Raw genomic sequence first — 22145 nt, 5'->3', positions numbered from 1 at the left:
CTGGAACTCACTGTACGCCAGTGGTCTCCAATCTGCAGACCTCCAGTTGTTGCAAAACTACAACTCCCAGCATGCTGGGAGTTGTAGTTTTGCAACAGCTGGAGGGCCGCAGGTTTGAGACCACTGCTGTACGCTGTATCCCTATGCCCGGGCTGCAAAAGATAAAGAAAATAAACTGTAACTCACCTACGTCAGGGCCTTACGCTGGGGATTGGAACGTCGGACAGCCGTCAGCCTATCACTGGCCGGAGCGATGTCCCGCCCTGTCATGTAAGAAGCCACGTTCCAGTCCCCAGCGTGAGGCCAACGTAGGTAAGTTAAAGTTTATTTTCTTTATCTTTTGCAGCCCGGGCATAGGGATACAGCAGTGGTCTCAAACCTGCGGACCTCCAGCTGTTGCAAAACTACAACTCCCAGCATGCCCGGACAGCCGTTGGCTGTCCGGGCATGCTGGGAGTTGTAGTTTTGTAACATCTGGGGGTCCGCAGGTTGGAGACCACTGGTGTACAGTATAGAGTTCCAGCGCCGGCGTCCCCCCAACAAAGAGGAGGAGGGCAGTGTTTGCGGGGTGACACATGTGAGTAGTACCCCGCTGGGCTGATAATTTGGGGGGGAGCAGAACAGCACTGGCGGGTAACATGATTTGGGGGGGGGAGCAGAAGAGCGCTCGCGGGCCACATGATTTTGGGGTTGAAAGAAATACCGTTCCATACCGTGGAATCGCCATAAGTTACAAAAATACCGTGATACACATATTTGGTCATACCGGCCATCTCTACCAGGAGGTTGATAAATTTGGTGTACATAAGCAAAAAAAACAATAAATCAATTCAGAACGGCACTTTGTAACACCAGCTCCTCTTGTCTACTCTAAAGTCACAGTGGAGAAAAAAAAAAAAGATGTGCAAGATATATATCTCTGTAATGTGGTTTTTTTTTCACATTTTTTGTTTCATTTATTTCAGTTATTTATTTTCTCTTTCCGCATTTTTTTTTCCCACCAGCCAAAGGCTGTCTGGGAATGATGGGGGTTGTAGATGCGCAACACCTGAAGGCTCCCTGTTTGGGAAGACACTGCTTTATGGGTGTCCTCCCAAGGGGAGAGCGCCCAAATTGTAATAACCCATTTTTCATGCTTTTCTTTTCAGATGCGTGCATGCGGAGGACTATTGCGGATTTGGGGACTACGTCAATGACCAGCGTTTTTTTTTTTTTTATATTTTAACAAAATGGTTAAAGAGGGCTTGTGGGGGAGTGCTTTTGGAATAAAGTTTTTTTTTTTTTTTTTTAAACATGTGTTGTGCTTTCTTTATTTATGTTACAGGCTGAGTAGTGGATGCCGTCTCATAGACAGAGTCCATTACTAAGCCAGGGCTTAGCGTAAGCCCCAAAACCAGGTAGCGCTAACCCCCTAATTATTACCCCGGTACCCACCGCCACAAGGGTGCCAGGAAGAGCCAGTACCAACAGGCCCGGAGTGTCAAATATGGCGCTCCTGGGCCTAGGCGGTAACAGGCTGGCATTATTTAGGCTGGGGAGGGCCAGTAACAATGGTCCTCACCCACCCTGGTAACGTCAGGCTGTTGCTGTTTGGTTGGTATCTGGCTGAAAATTAAATAGGGGGAACCCTATGCGTTTTTGTTTTTTTTCAACAATAAGTCAAAAAAACAAGAAAAACAAATGTGTGTGGTTCCCTGTATTTCCAGTATCAGCCAGATACCAACCAAACAGCAACAGCCTGAGGTTACCAGGGTGGGCGAGGACCATTGTTACTGGCCCTCCCTAGCCTAAATAACACCAGCCTGTTACCTCCTAGGAGCGCCACATTTGATGCTCCAGGCCTGTTGGTAATGGCTCTTCCCGGCACCCCTGTAGCGGTGGGTACAGGGGTAATAATTGGGGGTTAGCACTAGCTGTTTTTGGGGCCAACGCTAAGCCCCGGCTTAGTAATGGATTCCATCTATAAGACGGCTTCCACTACTAAGCCTGTAAATAAAAAATAAAAAACACATTCTAAAATTTTTTTATTCCAAAAACACTCCCCGACAAGCCCTCATTAATCATTTTATTTATAAAAAAAAAAAAATAAATGGTCATCGACGTAGTCCACCGCATTTGAAGTAGTCCTCTGCATACACGAATCTGAAATGAGAAGAAAAACAAGAAAAAAATCAAAAAGGTTCGTACATTTTGGGCGCTCTCCCCTGGGGAGAACGCTCATAAAAACAGTGATTCCAAACAAGGAGTCTTTAGATGTTGCTAAACAACAACAACCCCCATCATTCCTAGACAGCCTTTGGCTGTCTGGAAATGATGGGAGTTGTAGTTTAGCAACAGCTGAAGGCTCGCTGTTCTGAAACTACAGCCTCCACCATTCCAGATATCATTTGCCTGTCTGGAAATTATAAGAGTTGTAGTTTAGCAACAGCTGGTGGCTGTCCCTCTGTGCTGGTACTACTACTCCCATGATGGGAGAAAAAGTACCAGCATCACTTGTGTTACTACTTCCATGATGGGAGTTTTAGTACCAGCACAGAGGGACAGCAACCAGCTGTTTTTAAGCTACATCTTCCATCATTTCCAGACAGGCAAATGATATCTGGGAATGATGAGAGTTGTCCTTCTGCACTGGTACTGCAACTCCCATCATGGGAGTTGTAGTACAAGCGCTGCAACAGACTCCCCGCAACGGAGGGGTGTGCAGGAGCCATTCCTGCCGTCCCTCAGCACTGTGGTGTTACTACAATCACCATCATGGACCATACTTTGCGGGAGGCTGCTGCAGTGCTTGTACTACAACTCCCACGATGGGAATTGTAGTACCAATGCAGAAGGACAATTCCCAGATATCATTTGCCTCTCTGGAAATTATGGGAGTTTAGCAACAGCCAGAGGCTGTCCCTCTGTGCTGGCGCTACTACTATCATCATGGGAGTAGTAGTACCAGCAGTGCTTGTGCTACTACCATGATGGGAGTAGTAGCACCAACACAGAGGGACAGCCACCAGCTGTGGCTAAACTACAACTCTCATAATTTCTAGACAGGCAAATGATATCTGTGAATTGCCCTTCTGTACTGGTACTACAATTCCCATCATGGGAGTTGTCGTACAAACGCTGCAACAGACTCCCTGCAGCGGAGGAATGTGCAGGAGCCATTCCTCCCGTCCCTCAGCACGGTGGTGTTACTACAACCACCATCATGGACCAGACTTTGGTTCATAATGGTGGTAGTAGTATCACCGCAGCACTGAGGGACGACAGGAATGGCTCCTGCACATCCCTCCGCTGCAGGGAGTCTGCTGCTACAACTCCCCCCCCCCCCCAAAAAAAAAAAAAAAAAAAAAACACACACAGGCAGCGCACAGGGGACAATAGTGTGAAGTCCCCCGGCTGGCCGTGGAGCGAGCCCTGGTGCCGCTTGCTTCCCTGATAGAAAAGTACAGAGGGGCACACAGGCAGCAATATTGTAATGAGCACTGCCTGCTATGCGGCGGGGGCATGCTCATCATTGCAGGCGCATCCCAGCAGTGGCAAAACTACAACTCCCAGCATGCCTGGACTGCCAAAGGCTGTAGTTTTGCCACTGCTGGGGACACATAATTTGGAGACCACTGTGCATTCTATAATAGCATAAAGAATGGCGGCGGGGATCATGATCTTCTCCGAAAAACCCGATCCCCGCCGGCATTCTTTATTCTAATATAGCATGTACAGTGGTCTCCAAACTGTGTCTCCAGCAGTGGCAAAACTACAACTCCCAGCATGCCTGGACAGCATTTGGCACATAGATTGCAGACCACGGTACCTGCTAGACTAGCATTAAGAATGCCGGCGGCGATCTGGTTTTTCGAAGCCTGGAGGCTGCAAAGCTCAGCCTATCAGGGATGGCCTAATGAGGGGCGGCTCGTCAGGCTGGAGCAGGAGGGGGATGGGAGGGAGAAAACCCTCCTGTTACATTGTGGGCAATAGTGACGTTCCGAGCCTAATATGGCTGCCTAATGCAGCTCTATGGGCTCGATAGTCACACTAGGTGGGAGAACCGCTGAGCTTCTTGTACAGAACTCGGGAAGGAAACAGATACAGTCCTAGGAGACTCTTTCCTAGGAATGTATCCACCTTTTCCAGCCCACCGGAGCACGTATGATTAGTTCCCCGATGTGGGGACAGCGCTGCGCTGATAATACATTCCTGAGGGGGAGGGGCACAACCGGTATTTTGGTATGGGGGAAAATTCATATCGTGCAGCCCAAAAAATTTGGTATTCGGTATGAACCGGTATACCGCCCAGCCCTAGTGCTATGAAAAGGGACCTATAGGGGCCCTGTGGAACATGACTATTTAAGTGTGGGATATACTTGAAATAGTAGATGTCACGTACGGGCAGAGATACAGTGCTCTCTAGTCCTCACCCAGAACCCTTGGCCCTGCCTATTGCGTAGTTGCCCTAAACGGCGACTCCACAACTAAAAGACGATCCCTATTCTGAATAAGTGCAGGGTCACCTTAGGTCAAGACAACAAACTACAGCAACACAGTAAGGTCAGGGAGAAAGAGTCAGAACACAATAGATTAACACACACTAGGATGGTCAGCAAGCTGGATCAGAAAGCCGAGAGGACAGAAAAAGCACAGAATCGAGTATCAAAGGGTTAATCAATTTCAGAGCCAAATTAAAAAAAACAGGAAACCAAAATGAAATACAGGTTAATGCTGGCTTCAGAGAAAACCTCTTTCACAGGCAAAGTCTAAGAGACAACTGAGAGCTTAAAGGCGTACTCCACTGCCGCAGCATTTGGAACATTTTGTTCCGAACACTGGGTGCGGGGGGTCGTGATGTCACGGCCACGCCCCCTCCCAGGGACTTGCATTGAGGGGGCGTGGTCGTGACGTCACTACCTCCGCAGCTAGCACCCAGCGCTCAGAACTAAATGTTTCGGATGCTGGGGCAGTGGAGTACCCCTTTAAATAGCCAAAACTGCAAGGTGTGGACTAAAAGAGACACAGAATTTGCTTGAGAAAAAACAGACAGGATAGGCCCGGGTATCACCACAGCAACCACATGCTTTGACAGTGATTAGAAAGGTTTAAAGGGGTACTCTGGTGAAAAACTTTTTTTTGGCAATATCAACTGGCCTCAGAAAGTTAAACCGATTTGTAAATTACTTCTGTTTAAAAATCCTAATCCTTCCAGAACGTATCAGCTGCTGTATGCTACAGTGGACGTTGTGTAGTTATTTTCTGTCTGACCACAAGGCTCTCTGCTGACACCTCTGTCCATGTCAGGAACTGTCCAGAGCAGGATAGGTTTGATAAGGGGATTTTCCCCTGCTCTTGACAGTCCCTGACATGGACAGAGGCGTCAGCTGCTGTATGCGCCAGAGGAAGTGGAGTTGTTCTTTTCAGTTTGACCACATTTAGAGATGAGCGAACTTAGAGTAAATTCGATTCGTCACAAACTTCTCGGCTCGGCAGTTGATGACTTTTCCTGCATAAATTAGTTCAGCTTTCCGGTGCTCCGGTGGGCTGGAAAAGGTGGATACAGTCCTAGGAGACTCTTTCCTAGGAATGTATCCACCTTTTCCAGCCCACCGGAGCACCTGAACTAATTTACGCAGGAAAAGTCATCAACTGCCGAGCCGAGAAGTTCGTGACAAATCGAATTTACTGTAAGTTCCCTCATCTATAACCACATTGCTCTCTGCTGCCTCCTCTGTCCATGTCAGGAACTGTCCAAAGCAGAAGCAAATCCCAATAGAAAACCTCTGCCTGCTCTGGACAGTTCTTGACAAGGACAGAGGCGTCAGTAGAGAGCACTGTGGTCAGACAGAAAAGAACAGCTCAACTTCCTCTGGAACATACAGCAGCTGATAAGTACTGGAAGGATTAAGATTTTTTTAATAGAAGCAATTTACAAATCCGTTTAACTTTCTGGCACCAGTCGATTTGAAAAAATAAAAAATAGTTTTTTCACCCTTTAAAGGTGTTACAAGCAGGTCCAGGCATATTCAATTAAAGGTCACGTACAATGTCTTAGGGTTTCCTGCATGTTACATTCCAAGACATGAGGAGGATACGAGGGAGATAAGCTACAGAAAGGATTGAATATTCTGACACAATCAAAAACTTATTTCAAAATGCTCGAATAATCCACGAGGACAGGTGTTATTGTCATGTACACAATGTTATATTGTAGTGACCTCACACATATTTATTATTTTATATCACACACTATTTACCGTATTTTTCGCCCTATAGGACGCACCGGCGTATAAGACGCACCCAATTTATAGGTGCAAAATCTAAAAAAAAAAAAAAAAAAAGATTTTGAACCCAATAGTGGTCTTCAACCTGCGGACCTCCAGATGTTGCAAAACTACAACTCCCAGCATGCCCGGAGTTGTAGTTTTGCAACATCTGGAGGTCCGCAGATTGAAGACCACTGCATAGGAGGTAATACTCACGTGTCCCCGCCGCTCCGGACCCGTCACCGTTGCCCTGGATGTCGCTCCATCGCTGTCGCCGTGTCCCCCGTCGCTCCGGAACGTCTCCGCTGCCGGCCGGGTATCCTCGCTCTCCGTCGCTGCCATTACGTCGTTGCGCACGCCGACACACGTACGTGATGACGAGGAAGGAAAGCGCCGGCCATACAGGGGATCCCTGAACAGAGTAGACACCGAGGAGGCAGGTAAGGTCCCCCCCGGTGTCCTGTAAGCACTAACCCGGCTATTCAGTCGGGCTGTTCGGGACCGCCGCGGTGAAATCGCCGTGGTCCCGAACAGCCCGACTGAACAGCCGGGTTAGTGTCACTTTCCCTTCAGACGTGGCGGTCAGCTTTGATCGCCGCGTCTGAAGGGTTAATACAGGGCATCACCGCGATCGGTGATGTCGTGTATTAGCCGCGGGTCCCGGCCGTTGATGGCCGCAGGGACCGCCGCGATAGGGGTGTATTCGCCATATAAGACGCACCAACTTTCCCCCCCCCCAGTTTTGGGGAAGAAAAAGTGCGTCTTATACGGTAGTTATATTGCTATATGTATGCACAATTCCGACAGATTGAAAGAACTGGAGCACTCACCATGGACTTCTTGCTGTGATCTTTATTCCATATAAATGGACATACACCTCTGCGCAACAAGCAGAGCAGAAACAGCAGGAGCAGGCACGTGGGCGACAGCCGCTGTTTCACGGCAGTGGGCGTGAAACAGCGGCTGTCGCCCACGTGCCTGCTCTGCTTGTTGCACACCCCTTTGTGTATGTGTATATGGCATGAAGATCACAGCAAGAAGACCATGGTAAGTGCTCCAGTTCTTTCAGTCTGTCGGAATTGTGCAATATCCATAGCATAACTATATAATGTGTGATTATAAAAGAATACATGTGTGTGAGGTCAATACGAAATTGCATTTGACGACACATGGTTATTAGCATCTGTGAACATTCCAAAAGGGAAACTGGTGATACTACGCTCCAAGCTGTGCAAGACTGGCGACTGGCGTAGGTAAGTCTGACACTTATTGGTATTGGCATCAACTATGGAGTATACACGTGTGGTGGGAAGGAAAGCCATCCAAAAATCAATAGCTTGTAAATGTCTTCATTGGCGCTTGTATGTCTGCGAACCATCAGGCTTAATAACTGGGTTGTGTCAGAGCTTATCTCTTGTTCATAATTTAATGGTAACTGAATTAGAATATATGGGTATTGATTACGTAGATCAGTGGTCTCAAAATGTGGTCCTCCAGATGTTGCAAAACTTCAACTCCCAGCATGCCCGGACAGCCGTTGGCTTTTGCGATTCAATAACTAAGAGCTGGGCCTTATCTTATGTCCAGATACTGTAGCAAAACCAAACTACCGGCCAGCACAGTACACACGTTACGACTATATTCCAGCTGTATTCATGCATCTATATTGTAAAGGCACAACATGTGACATTGTCCATAACAGGGTCGTATGACTTTTTTTGGCTGACTGAGTGAATATATAGGTGAAATCTAACAGAACACAGAGCTTAAACAATTCCATACAGGATCTGTGACTCTGAATTTAGTGGTTACTACTTACCTGGGCGGTTACCTGTAGGAATGTCTTCCTTATGCTGCTCATCACCGCTCACATCTGTCTTTTCTTCCTTTATGTCTGTAGCATTAATATAGATCAGATCATTCCATGTAGTAATGTCCTCCTTATACTGCTCATCACTGCTCACATCTGTCTCTTCTTCTTCCTTTATGTCTGTAACATTAATATAGACCAGATCTTTCCCTGTAGGAATGTCCTCATACTGCTCATCACCGCTCACATCTGTCTCTTCTTCTTCCCTTATGTCTGAAGCATTAATGTATTTCCGATCTTTCCTTGTAGGAATGTCCTCCTTATACTGATCATCACTGCTCACATCTGTCTCTTCTTCTTCCTTTATGTCTATAGCATTAATATAGACCAGATCTTTCCTTGCAGGAATGTCCTCCCTATACTGCACGTCACTGCTCACATCTGTCTCTTCTTCTTCCTTTATGTCTGTAGCATTAATATAGTTCAGATCTTTCCCTGTAGAAATGTCCTCCTTATACTGCTCACCACCGCTCACATCTGTCTCTTCTTCTTCCTTTATGTCTGCAGCATTAATATAGTTCAGATCTTTCCCTGTAGAAATGTTCTCTTTATACTGCTTCTCTTTATACTGCTCATCACCGCTCACATCTGTCTCTTTATACTGCTCATCACCGCTCACATCTGTCTCTTCTTCTTTCCTTAAATCTGAAGCATTAATGTAGTTCTGATCTTTCCCTGTAGGAATGTCCTCATACTGCTCATCACCGCTCACATCTGTCTCTTCTTCTTCCCTTATCTCGGAAGCATTAATATAGTTCCGATCTTTTCCTGTAGGAATGTCCTCCTTATACTGCTCATCACCGCTCACATCTGTCTCTTCTTCTTGTTCTTTTACCTTTACGTCTATGGCATTAATATCGGTTAGATCTTTCTCCTGATTCATAAGCTGTGAAAAAAAAATAAAAAAAAATACATCAGAAAGTAGGAGAAGTCATGTGGGATGTTTTAGTTGTGCATAAATATCAATAGTTATCATGAGGACCAAAAATAACATGACAAGGAGTTATCTGAGGAACATCGCTGCAGGTCTCCTATTAGATGATGGATCAATAACAACTTCAATTACATGTACACAGATCAGTCAAAACACAGACTGATAACATTACCATGTGACTATAGCACCCGGCAAGGGGTTTGATACGGTATATTAGTCAGCAAGTGAACATCTTTGTGCCTGATACTACAGTTAAATTTCAGAGCTCTTGTGGAGTCCTTGCATGAGGGAGATCTACACAATATTAATGTAATGGCTGATGAGTGTATATCCCCCATGGCTAGACAGGCTTCAGGTTGTGTCAGTGGAGGAGATCGGCTCCTGCCAGACACCTCTAGGGTTTGTCTTCACACTATGGAATCTGCCCTCATTAAAGTGTCAGATTATCTTATAATGGCTTGATTCTTCTAGATCTCTCTTGGTTCTTGTCCTACCTCTCTGACCACTCTCTCAGGGTATCATTTGCATTTTTTTTTACCCTCTCCCCCTTGGGGTGCATCTGTTATAAGTCCTGGTTCCTCTACTCTCCACGCTTCTCTATTTGACAAACTATTTGCTGTAGCTTTCAGTACCATCTGTACAGTGAAGACCGCAGTATATACTCTTCCTGTGGTATCTCCACTGTACTACTACAAAACACCAGTCTGACCACTTTATATAACATCATGTCCTCTCTTTATATGAAACTAACAATTTCAAAAACTGAACTAATTGTGTTACTACAATCTACATAGCCACTAGAGATGAGCGAACTTACAGTAAATTCGATTCATCACGAACTTCTCGGCTTGGCAGTTGATGACTTATCCTGCATAAATTAGTTCAGCTTTCCGGTGCTCCGGTGGGCTGGAAAAGGTGGATACAGTCCTAGGAAAGAGTCTACTAGGACTGTATCCACCTTTTCCAGCCCACCGGAGCACCTAAAAGCTGAACTAATTTATGCAGGAAAAGTCATCAACTGCCGAGCCGAGAAGTTCGTGACAAATCGAATTTACTGTAAGTTCGCTCATCTCTAATAGCCACCTAAACCTGATATTTTGAGATCGGTTCTTCATTTTCTTTAGTCTATGACTCTCACGCTCCTGTCACCTGCCCCTCATAAACATTGCTGCCTATTTCTTTTCGGTAGAAAGAGTCAAAACTCTTATGATTTCTTTCATTCTTGACTATTGTAACTCTTTGTTGTTGATCTTGCCTTCTCCAAACTCTCCCCGAACAAAACCGAATACCTCCCTGAACAAATAAGTCAAGGCACAATAATGCCTGCTCAAGAATGACAGCTCAGCGCCTTTCTACACTACAAAGCAGAAGCTAGAAGAGATTCTAGCACTAAGACCGGAAGATTTCTGACACAATTTCTGTGGCTAAATGATATCTAGTGAAGGCCTCAATGGAATGGCTGGCAATACAATAAGGCAGCTTAGGCAGCTGCCTTAGGGTGTGTGTGTGTGTGCGGGGGAAATCTGAATCCTCGCCCCAGATCCTGCCATCTTTGCACCTTCCTACCGAACACCATATATAGTCATATGTTCAAGAGGACTGTTGTCCCCATAGAAGAAGAGAGTAATTTACAAGATCCCATGGACAGAATGGTTGAATATACCTTCTCAGTAGCAACTGTATCCACGGGGGGCTCAAACTTCTTGAGAAAACACCTTTATAACATCCAGGTTGATTTAGACTCAGGAATTTTCATGGACGATATTTTGGCTCAAGTTAAAACTGCTTCCCTAGCTGTGGATTTCCTATTCGACGTGGGCAGCATCTAAAATTGCCCACTAAGTCCATGACTGCTACCGTGGGTAAATCCAGCTTACCCTGGAGAGAGCCTGTTGGGTGGATCATTACAGACCATTGAGTGGATGATTACGGACCATCGCTACCTAAACCAATTTATAAGACCATAACATTTCCCAATGGAAACTATCCAATTGGTGGTAAGCATCCTGAATCCAGAAGATCTTATGGTTACAATAGACCTAAATGACATGCACCTTTATATTCCTATCTACACATAAATATTTGAGGTTTGTCGTCACTCTAGGAGATGTAACAACACTTACACGGCCCTCAAGATCTGGCAAGACCGACTGGCTAAGATGAACTCAAAGATCGCACTTTGGAGTACCAGACAGCTCTCGATTGAGGGCAAAACACTTGTCCTGCGGAGTGAAGTTTTGCCTGTGCTACAGTAGACCGCACAGGCCTCCCCCCCCCCCCCCCATGCCATCATCTGCAAGGCCATCACCAGAACTGTGTTTTGTCTCTTCTGGGGCAAAATGGACAGTGTTAAGCAGACTGTGATGTACAAGGAGCCCAGCAAGGGTGGGAAGGGAGTCCCCGATATTCCCACTCTGCTATGGGCTTCTTTTGCATGTGTCAGTGTGCATAGAATTCTGGCTGAAAAGACTGGCTCAGCGGGCAGGTTATGTCCCACCTGTTTCTCCTGCTCCTCTGGAAGAGGCTCGGCTGGGACAAGTGGGACATCTCCATCCCTTACCACTGGAACACTCCCTGGTTCTATAGGGATGTCGTCCAATTCATGGGGAAATATCAACTGGAGGGACTCAAGCCCGACCTGTGGAAGCCTAAGACTGTTTATAAGCTCATCAGAGCTAGAAACTCGCTTGAGCTCATTCCAGGGCTCCCTAAGGCCACTGCAGAAACTGTTTGGGACAATGTGGCCAACTCCAAGGCTAACCAATGTACACAAGGACTTATCGTGGAGGGCCATTCCGGGGGGGGGGGGGGGGGGGGGGGGGAAACTATCTCTGAGGTCATTCATGCATGTCCGTGACCTGTGCAAAACCAGGTACTGTCCCCCAGGTGTCCCTATGTGGAGGAAACATCTGTGCACGTCTTTTGGCAGTGCCCCTTTGCGCAGTGTCTAATGGACAACCTGGAACTTAGAGACTCTGTACCCAGGAACAACCTATCGTACCATTCGGTGCTTTATGGACTATTTCCTGAGGATCACGACCTGGAGGCCAACCAGGAGGCCTGGTGCTTTACAAACGGTTTTAGGGAAGCTATATGGCAGGCCAGGAACTGCCTCATCTACAACAGGGAGGACATGCCGTCCATGACTGCCGCAGGCTGATCCACAGCTTGCTTAGAGACTATTCCATCTTGGACAGTCTGGACGTCAATGAAGAAGAGGACTAACGCCCCTCTGCTTCCCCACCTCCCCATATGTTTGCCTAGTAGTTTGGCCCTGTGATCCCCCCTTCCTACCCCATAAACCCCACACCCCTCCCCGATCACAGACTGTAATGTGTTGTTGTTTTTCGACTTGTTTCTTCGATAATGAGTGATGGAGCGGAACGTAAGTGCAGCATGTGGTACATGTGCTGTATATTGTATTGTCATGCCTTGTAATTTATTGCACGACTTGTAATGATGACTGAATGATCAATAAAGCTCTTTAAATATAGGAAGAACCTTCACTGCTCTTGTTTGAAATATTTGTTTGTTATACAGTAGCCTATGATTTTGTCTGTTTATGTTTCCTCTGCTTTGGACACTGCTGCAGAATATGACGGCGATAAATAAAGATTATACTTGTGGAATGAGAAAGGTGGAGAAAAAAATATTATAAAGCATATAATACTGTAGGATAAAACAAGACTGAACACAAGAGCTTCACAGCCCTTCTACAGATCATAGGGAATATCTCCATCTACCTGATCCTGATCCTGTGGAAGAAGAGGACGGGGACACCTCTCTGCTGCTGTTCTCTTACTGGATCTGACTGTAGGGAACACATACAGAGACTGAATTCATTCTTTACATACAAATAATGAGAGGACGGGTGTATATAGTCATGTCTATTACCTGCTGATGTGAGGGGCTGCTGATCCTCCATCATCACCTGATCCTTGTACTGATCCTTGTGTCCTTCTACATACTCCCACTCCTCCATGGAGAAATAGACCGCCACGTCCTGACACCTTATAGGAACCTGACACACAATGATACAGTCATCACCCCGACCCCTCCAGTGGTGTTACTGTATAATGTCCCAGCATTCCCAGCAGTGTCACCTCTCCAGTCATCACCAGACCCCTCCATTACTGTATAATGTCCCAGCAGTGTCACCTCTCCAGTCATCACCAGACCCCTCCATTACTGTATAATGTCCCAGCAGTGTCACCTCTCCAGTCATCACCAGACCCCTCCATTACTGTATAATGTCCCAGCATTCCCAGCAGTGTCACCTCTCCAGTCATCACCAGACCCCTCCATTACTGTATAATGTCCCAGCATTCCCAGCAGTGTCACCTCTCCAGTCATCACCAGACCCCTCCATTACTGTATAATGTCCCAGCATTCCCAGCAGTGTCACCTCTCCAGTCATCACCAGACCCCTCCATTACTGTATAATGTCCCAGCATTCCCAGCAGTGTCACCTCTCCAGTCATCACCAGACCCCTCCATTACTGTATAATGTCCCAGCAGTGTCGCCTCTCCAGTCATCACCAGACCCCTCCATTACTATATAATGTCCCAGCATTCCCAGCAGTGTCACCTCTCCAGTCATCACCAGACCCCTCTATTACTGTATAATGTCCCAGCATTCCCAGCAGTGTCACCTCTCCAGTCATCACCAGACCCCTCCATTACTGTATAATGTCCCAGCATTCCCAGCAGTGTCACCTCTCCAGTCATCACCAGACCCCTCCATTACTGTATAATGTCCCAGCATTCCCAGCAGTGTCACCTCTCCAGTCATCACCAGACCCCTCCATTACTGTATAATGTCCCAGCAGTGTCGCCTCTCCAGTCATCACCAGACCCCTCCATTACTATATAATGTCCCAGCATTCCCAGCAGTGTCACCTCTCCAGTCATCACCAGACCCCTCTATTACTGTATAATGTCCCAGCATTCCCAGCAGTGTCACCTCTCCAGTCATCACCAGACCCCTCCATTACTGTATAATGTCCCAGCATTCCCAGCAGTGTCACCTCTCCAGTCATCACCAGACCCCTCCATTACTGTATAATGTCCCAGCAGTGTCACCTCTCCAGTCATCACCAGACCCCTCCATTACTGTATAATGTCCCAGCAGTGTCACCTCTCCAGTCATCACCAGACCCCTCCATTACTGTATAATGTCCCAGCATTCCCAGCAGGGTCACCTCTCCAGTCATCACCAGACCCCTCCATTACTGTATAATGTCCCAGCATTCCCAGCAGTGTCACCTCTCCAGTCATCACCAGACCCCTCCATTACTGTATAATGTCCCAGCAGTGTCACCTCTCCAGTCATCACCAGACCCCTCCATTACTGTATAATGTCCCAGCAGTGTCACCTCTCCAGTCATCTCCAGACCCCTCCATTACTGTATAATGTCCCAGCAGTGTCACCTCTCCAGTCATCACCAGACCCCTCCATTACTGTATAATGTCCCACCAGTGTCACCTCTCCAGTCATCACCAGACCCCTCCATTACTGTATAATGTCCCAGCATTCCCAGCAGTGTCACCTCTCCAGTCATCACCAGACCCCTCCATTACTGTATAATGTCCCAGCATTCCCAGCAGTGTCACCTCTCCAGTCATCACCAGACCCCTCCATTACTGTATAATGTCCCAGCATTCCCAGCAGGGTCACCTCTCCAGTCAGCAGCTCCATCATCTTGTTGATGAGTTCTAGGATCTTCTGTTCCTCCATTTCCTCATGTATCAGGGGGTGAGGTGGGGGCCCCAGGATTGGGCTCAGGGTTCTTACCCATCCTTCACACACAGGGGCCCGACAGCGCCCACTAGAGGACTTCTTCACTACTGTGTAATCCTGTGTATGGAGAGACACATTAATATCACTACATACATTCCCAGAATCCCTCACCTCTCCAGTCATATCCATCTGTTATTCCATAGATAAGAATGAGGTCATGTGACATCACTCCCAGAATCCCTCACCTCTCCAGTCATATCCATCTGTTATTCCATAGATAAGAATGAGGTCATGTGACATCACTCCCAGAATCCCTCACCTCTCCAGTCATATCCATCTGTAATTACATAGATAAGAATGAGGTCATGTGACATCACTCCCAGAATCCCTCACCTCTCCATTCATATCCATCTATTACATAGATAAGAATGAGGTCATGTGACATCACTCCCATAATCCCTCACCTCTCCAGTCATATCCATCTGTAATTACATAGATAAGAATGAGGTCATGTGACATCACTCCCAGAATCCCTCACCTCTCCAGTCATATCCATCTGTCATTCCATAGATAAGAATGAGGTCATGTGACATCACTACCAGAATCCCTCACCTCTCCCGTCATATCTATCTGTAATTACATAGATAAGAATGAGGTCATGTGACATCACTACCAGAATCCCTCACCTCTCCCGTCATATCCATCTGTTATTACATAGATAAGAATGAGGTCATGTGACATCACTCCCAGAATCCCTCCTCTCCCGACATATCTGTAATTACATAGATAAGAATGTGCTCATGTGACATCACTCCCAGAATCCCTCGCCTCTCCAGTCATATCCATCTGTTATTCCATAGATAAGAATGAGGTCATGTGACATCACTCCCAGAATCCCTCACCTCTCCCGTCATATCTATCTGTAATTACATAGATAAGAATGAGGTCATGTGACATCACTCCCAGAATCCCTCACCTCTTCCGTCATATCTATCTGTAATTACATAGATAAGAATGAGGTCATGTGACATCACTCCCAGAATCCCTCACCTCTCCAGTAAGCAGGAAGAGTATCTGTAGGGTGAGGTTTATGATCCTGTCGGCCATCTTGTTCCTGTCTCTCTCCATGGTTCATCAGTCAATCAGGAGGACTGTCAGTAGAGGAACCTGAATTGAAAAGAAGATGAGACAATGTAACATCACATACACATAATATCTTAGCTGGCTTTATGATGGCTGTATATGGGGGGAGGGTCAGGTTGGGGTCAGATCATAGTGAAGATCTTACCCTCCCCCATAGACATACAGTCACATGACAGGGCGGTGTGTACACAGGGGCAATGGTCGCACCATCAGTAGCCGTTGCCGGCTATAATGTACATCTACCATCCTGCTGTAATATCCAGGTTCGGATAGGTTGCTATGGCAGCCAGAGGCCTAATAAAGACCCCTAATATATTGGCTGTCACTTTATTACTCTGTATAACACATCATTATAGAAGGGATCCGCAGATCACAGGCTTCTCAAATACACATATATGGCCGCTGATCCTGAATGGTCTGTCTGTAAAGTGGGGCGGTTGCCCATAGCAACCAATTAGATTCCAGCTTTCATTATTAAACAGGTCTCTGAAAGATGAAAGCTGGAATCTGATTGGTTGCTACGGGCGACTGCTCATGGAATGATGAATATAAACAAAATGGAAAACACCCAGATCAATGTGTAATGTTATATCCCCCCGTATCATTATATTAGGCCTCTCCTGGATCTCCTCACCTCACACTCAGTGCCTCCACTCACACTCCACCTCCTCACCTCACCAACCATACAATATCTCCACTCACACTCCACCTCCTCACCAACCATACATTCAATATCTCCACTCACACTCCACCTCCTCACCTCACCAACCATTCAATATCTCCACTCACACTCCACCTCCTCACCAACCATACATTCAGTATCTCCACTCACACTCCACCTCCTCACCAACCATACATTCAGTACCTCCACTCACACTCCACCTCCTCACCTCACCAACCATTCAATATCTCCACTCACACTCCACCTCCTCAGCAACCATACATTCAGTACCTCCACTCACACTCCACCTCCTCAGCAACCATACATTCAGTACCTCCACTCACACTCCACCTCCTCAGCAACCATACATTCAGTACCTCCACTCACACTCCACCTCCTCAGCAACCATACATTCAGTACCTCCACTCACACTCCACCTCCTCACCAACCATACATTCAGTACCTCCACTCACACTCCACCTCCTCAGCAACCATACATTCAGTATCTCCACTCACACTCCACCTCCTCACCAACCATACATTCAGTATCTCCACTCACACTCCACCTCCTCACCAACCATACATTCAGTACCTCCACTCACACTCCACCTCCTCACCAACCATACATTCAGTACCTCCACTCACACTCCACCTCCTCACCAACCATACATTCAGTATCTCCACTCACACTCCACCTCCTCACCAACCATACATTCAGTACCTCCACTCACACTCCACCTCCTCACCAACCATACATTCAGTACCTCCACTCACACTCCACCTCCTCACCAACCATACATTCAGTATCTCCACTCACACTCCACCTCCTCACCAACCATACATTCAGTGTCTCCACTCACACTCCACCTCCTCACCAACCATACATTCAGTATCTCCACTCACACTCCACCTCCTCACCAACCATACATTCAGTATCTCCACTCACACTCCACCTCCTCACCAACCATACATTCAATATCTCCACTCACACTCCACCTCCTCACCTCACCAACCATTCAATATCTCCACTCACACTCCACCTCCTCACCAACCATACATTCAGTACCTCCACTCACACTCCACCTCCTCACCAACCATACATTCAGTACCTCCACTCACACTCCACCTCCTCAGCAACCATACATTCAGTACCTCCACTCACACTCCACCTCCTCAGCAACCATACATTCAGTATCTCCACTCACACTCCACCTCCTCACCAACCATACATTCAGTATCTCCACTCACACTCCACCTCCTCACCAACCATACATTCAGTACCTCCACTCACACTCCACCTCCTCACCAACCATACATTCAGTACCTCCACTAACACTCCACCTCCTCACCAACCATACATTCAGTATCTCCACTCACACTCCACCTCCTCACCAACCATACATTCAGTACCTCCACTCACACTCCACCTCCTCACCAACCATACATTCAGTACCTCCACTCACACTCCACCTCCTCACCAACCATACATTCAGTATCTCCACTCACACTCCACCTCCTCACCAACCATACATTCAGTGTCTCCACTCACACTCCACCTCCTCACCAACCATACATTCAGTGTCTCCACTCACACTCCACCTCCTCACCAACCATACATTCAGTATCTCCACTCACACTCCACCTCCTCACCAACCATACATTCAGTATCTCCACTCACACTCCACCTCCTCACCAACCATACATTCAGTATCTCCACTCACACTCCACCTCCTCACCAACCATACATTCAGTATCTCCACTCACACTCCACCTCCTCACCAACCATACATTCAATATCTCCACTCACACTCCACCTCCTCACCTCACCAACCATTCAATATCTCCACTCACACTCCACCTCCTCACCAACCATACATTCAGTACCTCCACTCACACTCCACCTCCTCAGCAACCATACATTCAGTACCTCCACTCACACTCCACCTCCTCAGCAACCATACATTCAGTACCTCCACTCACACTCCACCTCCTCAGCAACCATACATTCAGTATCTCCACTCACACTCCACCTCCTCACCAACCATACATTCAGTACCTCCACTCACACTCCACCTCCTCACCAACCATACATTCAGTATCTCCACTCACACTCCACCTCCTCACCAACCATACATTCAGTGTCTCCACTCACACTCCACCTCCTCACCAACCATACATTCAATACCTCCACTCACACTCCACCTCCTCACCAACCATACATTCAGTACCTCCACTCACACTCCACCTCCTCACCAACCATACATTCAGTACCTCCACTCACACTCCACCTCCTCACCAACCATACATTCAGTACCTCCACTCACACTCCACCTCCTCACCAACCATACATTCAGTACCTCCACTCACACTCCACCTCCTCACCAACCATACATTCAGTACCTCCACTCACACTCCACCTCCTCACCAACCATACATTCAGTACCTCCACTCACACTCCACCTCCTCACCAACCATACATTCAGTACCTCCACTCACACTCCACCTCCTCACCAACCATACATTCAGTATCTCCACTCACACTCCACCTCACCAACCATACATTCAATATCTCCACTCACACTCCACCTCCTCACCTCACCAACCATTCAATATATCCACTCACACTCCACCTCCTCACCAACCATACATTCAGTGTCTCCACTCACACTCCACCTCCTCACCAACCATACATTCAGTGTCTCCACTCACACTCCACCTCCTCACCTCACCAACCATACATTCAGTATCTCCACTCACACTCCACCTCACCAACCATACATTCAGTGTCTCCACTCACACTCCACCTCCTAATACCTCACCAACCATACATTCAGTATCTCCACTCACACTCCACCTCACCAACCATACATTCAGTATCTCCACTCACACTCCACCTCACCAACCATACATTCAGTATCTCCACTCACACTCCACCTCACCAACCATACATTCAATATCTCCACTCACACCCCACCTCCTCACCTCACCAACCATACATTCAGTGTCTCCACTCACACTCCACCTCCTCACCAACCATACATTCAGTGTCTCCACTCACACTCCACCTCCTCACCTCACCAACCATACATTCAGTATCTCCACTCACACTCCACCTCACCAACCATACATTCAGTGTCTCCACTCACACTCCACCTCCTAATACCTCACCAACCATACATTCAGTATCTCCACTCACACTCCACCTCACCAACCATACATTCAGTATCTCCACTCACACTCCACCTCACCAACCATACATTCAGTATCTCCACTCACACTCCACCTCACCAACCATACATTCAATATCTCCACTCACACCCCACCTCCTCACCTCACCAACCATACATTCAGTGTCTCCACTCACACTCCACCTCCTCACCAACCATTCAATATCTCCACTCACACTCCACCTCCTCGTCTCACCAACCATACATTCAGTACCTCCACTCACACTCCACCTCCTCACCAACCATACATTCAGTACCTCCACTCACACTCCACCTCCTCACCAACCATACATTCAGTATCTCCACTCACACTCCACCTCCTCACCAACCATACATTCAATAGCTCCACTCACACTCCACCTCCTCACCTCACCAACCATACATTCAGTATCTCCACTCACACTCCACCTCCTCACCAACCATACATTCAATAGCTCCACTCACACTCCACCTCCTCACCTCACCAACCATACATTCAGTACCTCCACTCACACTCCACTTCACCAACCATACATTCAGTACCTCCACTCACACTCCACCTCCTAATACCTCACCAACTATACATTTAGCAAGGGAGATTTATCAAAACCAGTGCAAAAGGAAAGTGGTGCAGTTGCTAATGGCAACCAATCAAATCGCTTCTGTCATTTGCAAAAAGTCTTCAGAAAAATTGCAAGAAGCCATCTGATTGGTTGCTATGGGCAACTGCTCCGCTCTTCCTCTACGCAGGTTTTAATAAACCTCCCCCAATTGTCTTTCCTTTTCTCTCCCCACCCCCTATATCTACTAATTCCAGTCAATGGCTCCTCTCTCCCCAGTCTCACATGTCCGCTTCCATGGGGTCATCTGTGACCCTCCCCACCTCCATCTCTAACACATCTCCCTATAGCATTGTTTCCCAACCAGGGTGCCTCCAGCTGTTGCAAAACTACAACTCCCAGCATGTTCGGACAGCCTTTGGCTGTCCGAGCATGCTGGGAGTTGTAGTTTTGCAGCAGCTGGAGGCACCCTGGTTGGGAAACACTGCCCTATAGACTAAAACACCATCCTCCTCTGATCTTCCATCAATCACTCCTCCAATCCATCCTTATGACTGCCCATTGTCCAACACATCCATTCTAAACTGTTCACAACCCGCACCGCCATACATGACCCCCACATACAGACCCCTCACAAGACCTCATCACACCACCGCCTATAGGACTTCTCCATACACAGGAACTCACCCCGAACCATCAATAGAGCCGTGTGCTTACACCACCTGCCATGATGTCACAGTCATGTGATCAGTCACATGGAGAAAGAGGAGGAGGAGTCACATGATCAGGGGCTGCTGCTCTAGGCTCATCTGCTCAGTGTATGCAGGACTCTGCTGTGCTGGTTGTGATCGCTGCTGGATGAGCTGAAGTTATGTGTATGCAGCAGAGCTGTGTGTGTGTGATGTGCGTGGTGCAGAGCTGTGTATGTGTGTGTTATATATGTCTGCAGCAGAGCTGTGTGTAATGTGCATGTAGCTGAGCTGTATGTGTACACAGTAGAGCTGTATATGTGTAATGTACATGTAGCTGTGCTGTATGTGTACACAGTAGAGCTGTATATGTGTAATGTACATGTAGCTGAGCTGTATGTGTACACAGTAGAGCTGTATATGTGTAATGTACATGTAGCTGAGCTGTATGTGTACACAGTAGAGCTGTATATGTGTAATGTACATGGAGCTGAGCTGTATGTGTACACAGTAGAGCTGTATATGTGTAATGTACATGTAGCTGAGCTGTATGTGTACACAGTAGTGCTGTATATGTGTAATGTACATGTAGCTGAGCTGTATGTGTACACAGTAGTGCTGTATATGTGTAATGTACATGTAGCTGAGCTGTATGTGTACACAGTAGTGCTGTATATGTGTAATGTACATGTAGCTGAGCTGTATGTGTACACAGTAGAGCTGTATATGTGTAATGTACATGTAGATGAGCTGTATGTGTACACAGTAGAGCTGTATATGTGTAATGTACATGTAGCTGAGCTGTATGTGTACACAGTAGAGCTGTATATGTGTAATGTGCATGTAGCTGAGCTGTATGTGTACACAGTAGAGCTGTATATGTGTAATGTGCATGTAGCTGAGCTGTATGTGTGTAATGTGCATGTAGCTGAGCTGTATGTGTACACAGTAGAGCTGTATATGTGTAATGTACATGTAGCTGGGCTGTATGTGTACACAGTAGAGCTGTATATGTGTAATGTGCATGTAGCTGAGCTGTATGTGTACACAGTAGAGCTGTATATGTGTAATGTACATGTAGCTGAGCTGTATGT

The 22145-nt window shown here is 47.0% G+C and overlaps 2 protein-coding genes across 6 annotated transcripts in view; one reads left to right on the top strand and one right to left on the bottom strand.

Moving 5' to 3' along the window:
• Positions 1 to 22145, top strand: part of LOC130296441 (zinc finger protein 432-like) — a 130286-nt gene that overhangs the window by 40664 nt on the left and 67477 nt on the right. The gene's annotated exons all lie outside the window — the stretch shown is intronic.
• Positions 2008 to 21098, bottom strand: LOC130297098 (uncharacterized protein PF3D7_1120000-like). Of its 4 annotated transcripts, XM_056549382.1 has the most exons (8): positions 21050 to 21081; positions 15843 to 15959; positions 14730 to 14909; positions 12947 to 13073; positions 12796 to 12863; positions 8944 to 9004; positions 8068 to 8847; positions 2008 to 2142 (listed from the first exon to the last, which is right to left on the bottom strand). In XM_056549382.1, the coding sequence occupies exons 2-8, from the start codon at positions 15918 to 15920 to the stop codon at positions 2066 to 2068; spliced, it is 1371 nt and encodes a 456-aa protein (XP_056405357.1). In that variant the 5' UTR covers positions 15921 to 15959; positions 21050 to 21081; the 3' UTR covers positions 2008 to 2065. The 4 variants fall into 4 exon arrangements, with proteins under 4 accessions (XP_056405357.1, XP_056405348.1, XP_056405331.1 ...); XM_056549373.1 differs by having other exon boundaries at positions 8068 to 9004; positions 21080 to 21098; XM_056549356.1 differs by having other exon boundaries at positions 8068 to 9004.

Source organism: Hyla sarda, chromosome 1 (genome assembly GCF_029499605.1).
Source record: "Hyla sarda isolate aHylSar1 chromosome 1, aHylSar1.hap1, whole genome shotgun sequence".
Lineage (NCBI taxonomy): Eukaryota > Metazoa > Chordata > Amphibia > Anura > Hylidae > Hyla > Hyla sarda.
This window is presented reverse-complemented; position numbering and strand designations above follow the sequence as displayed.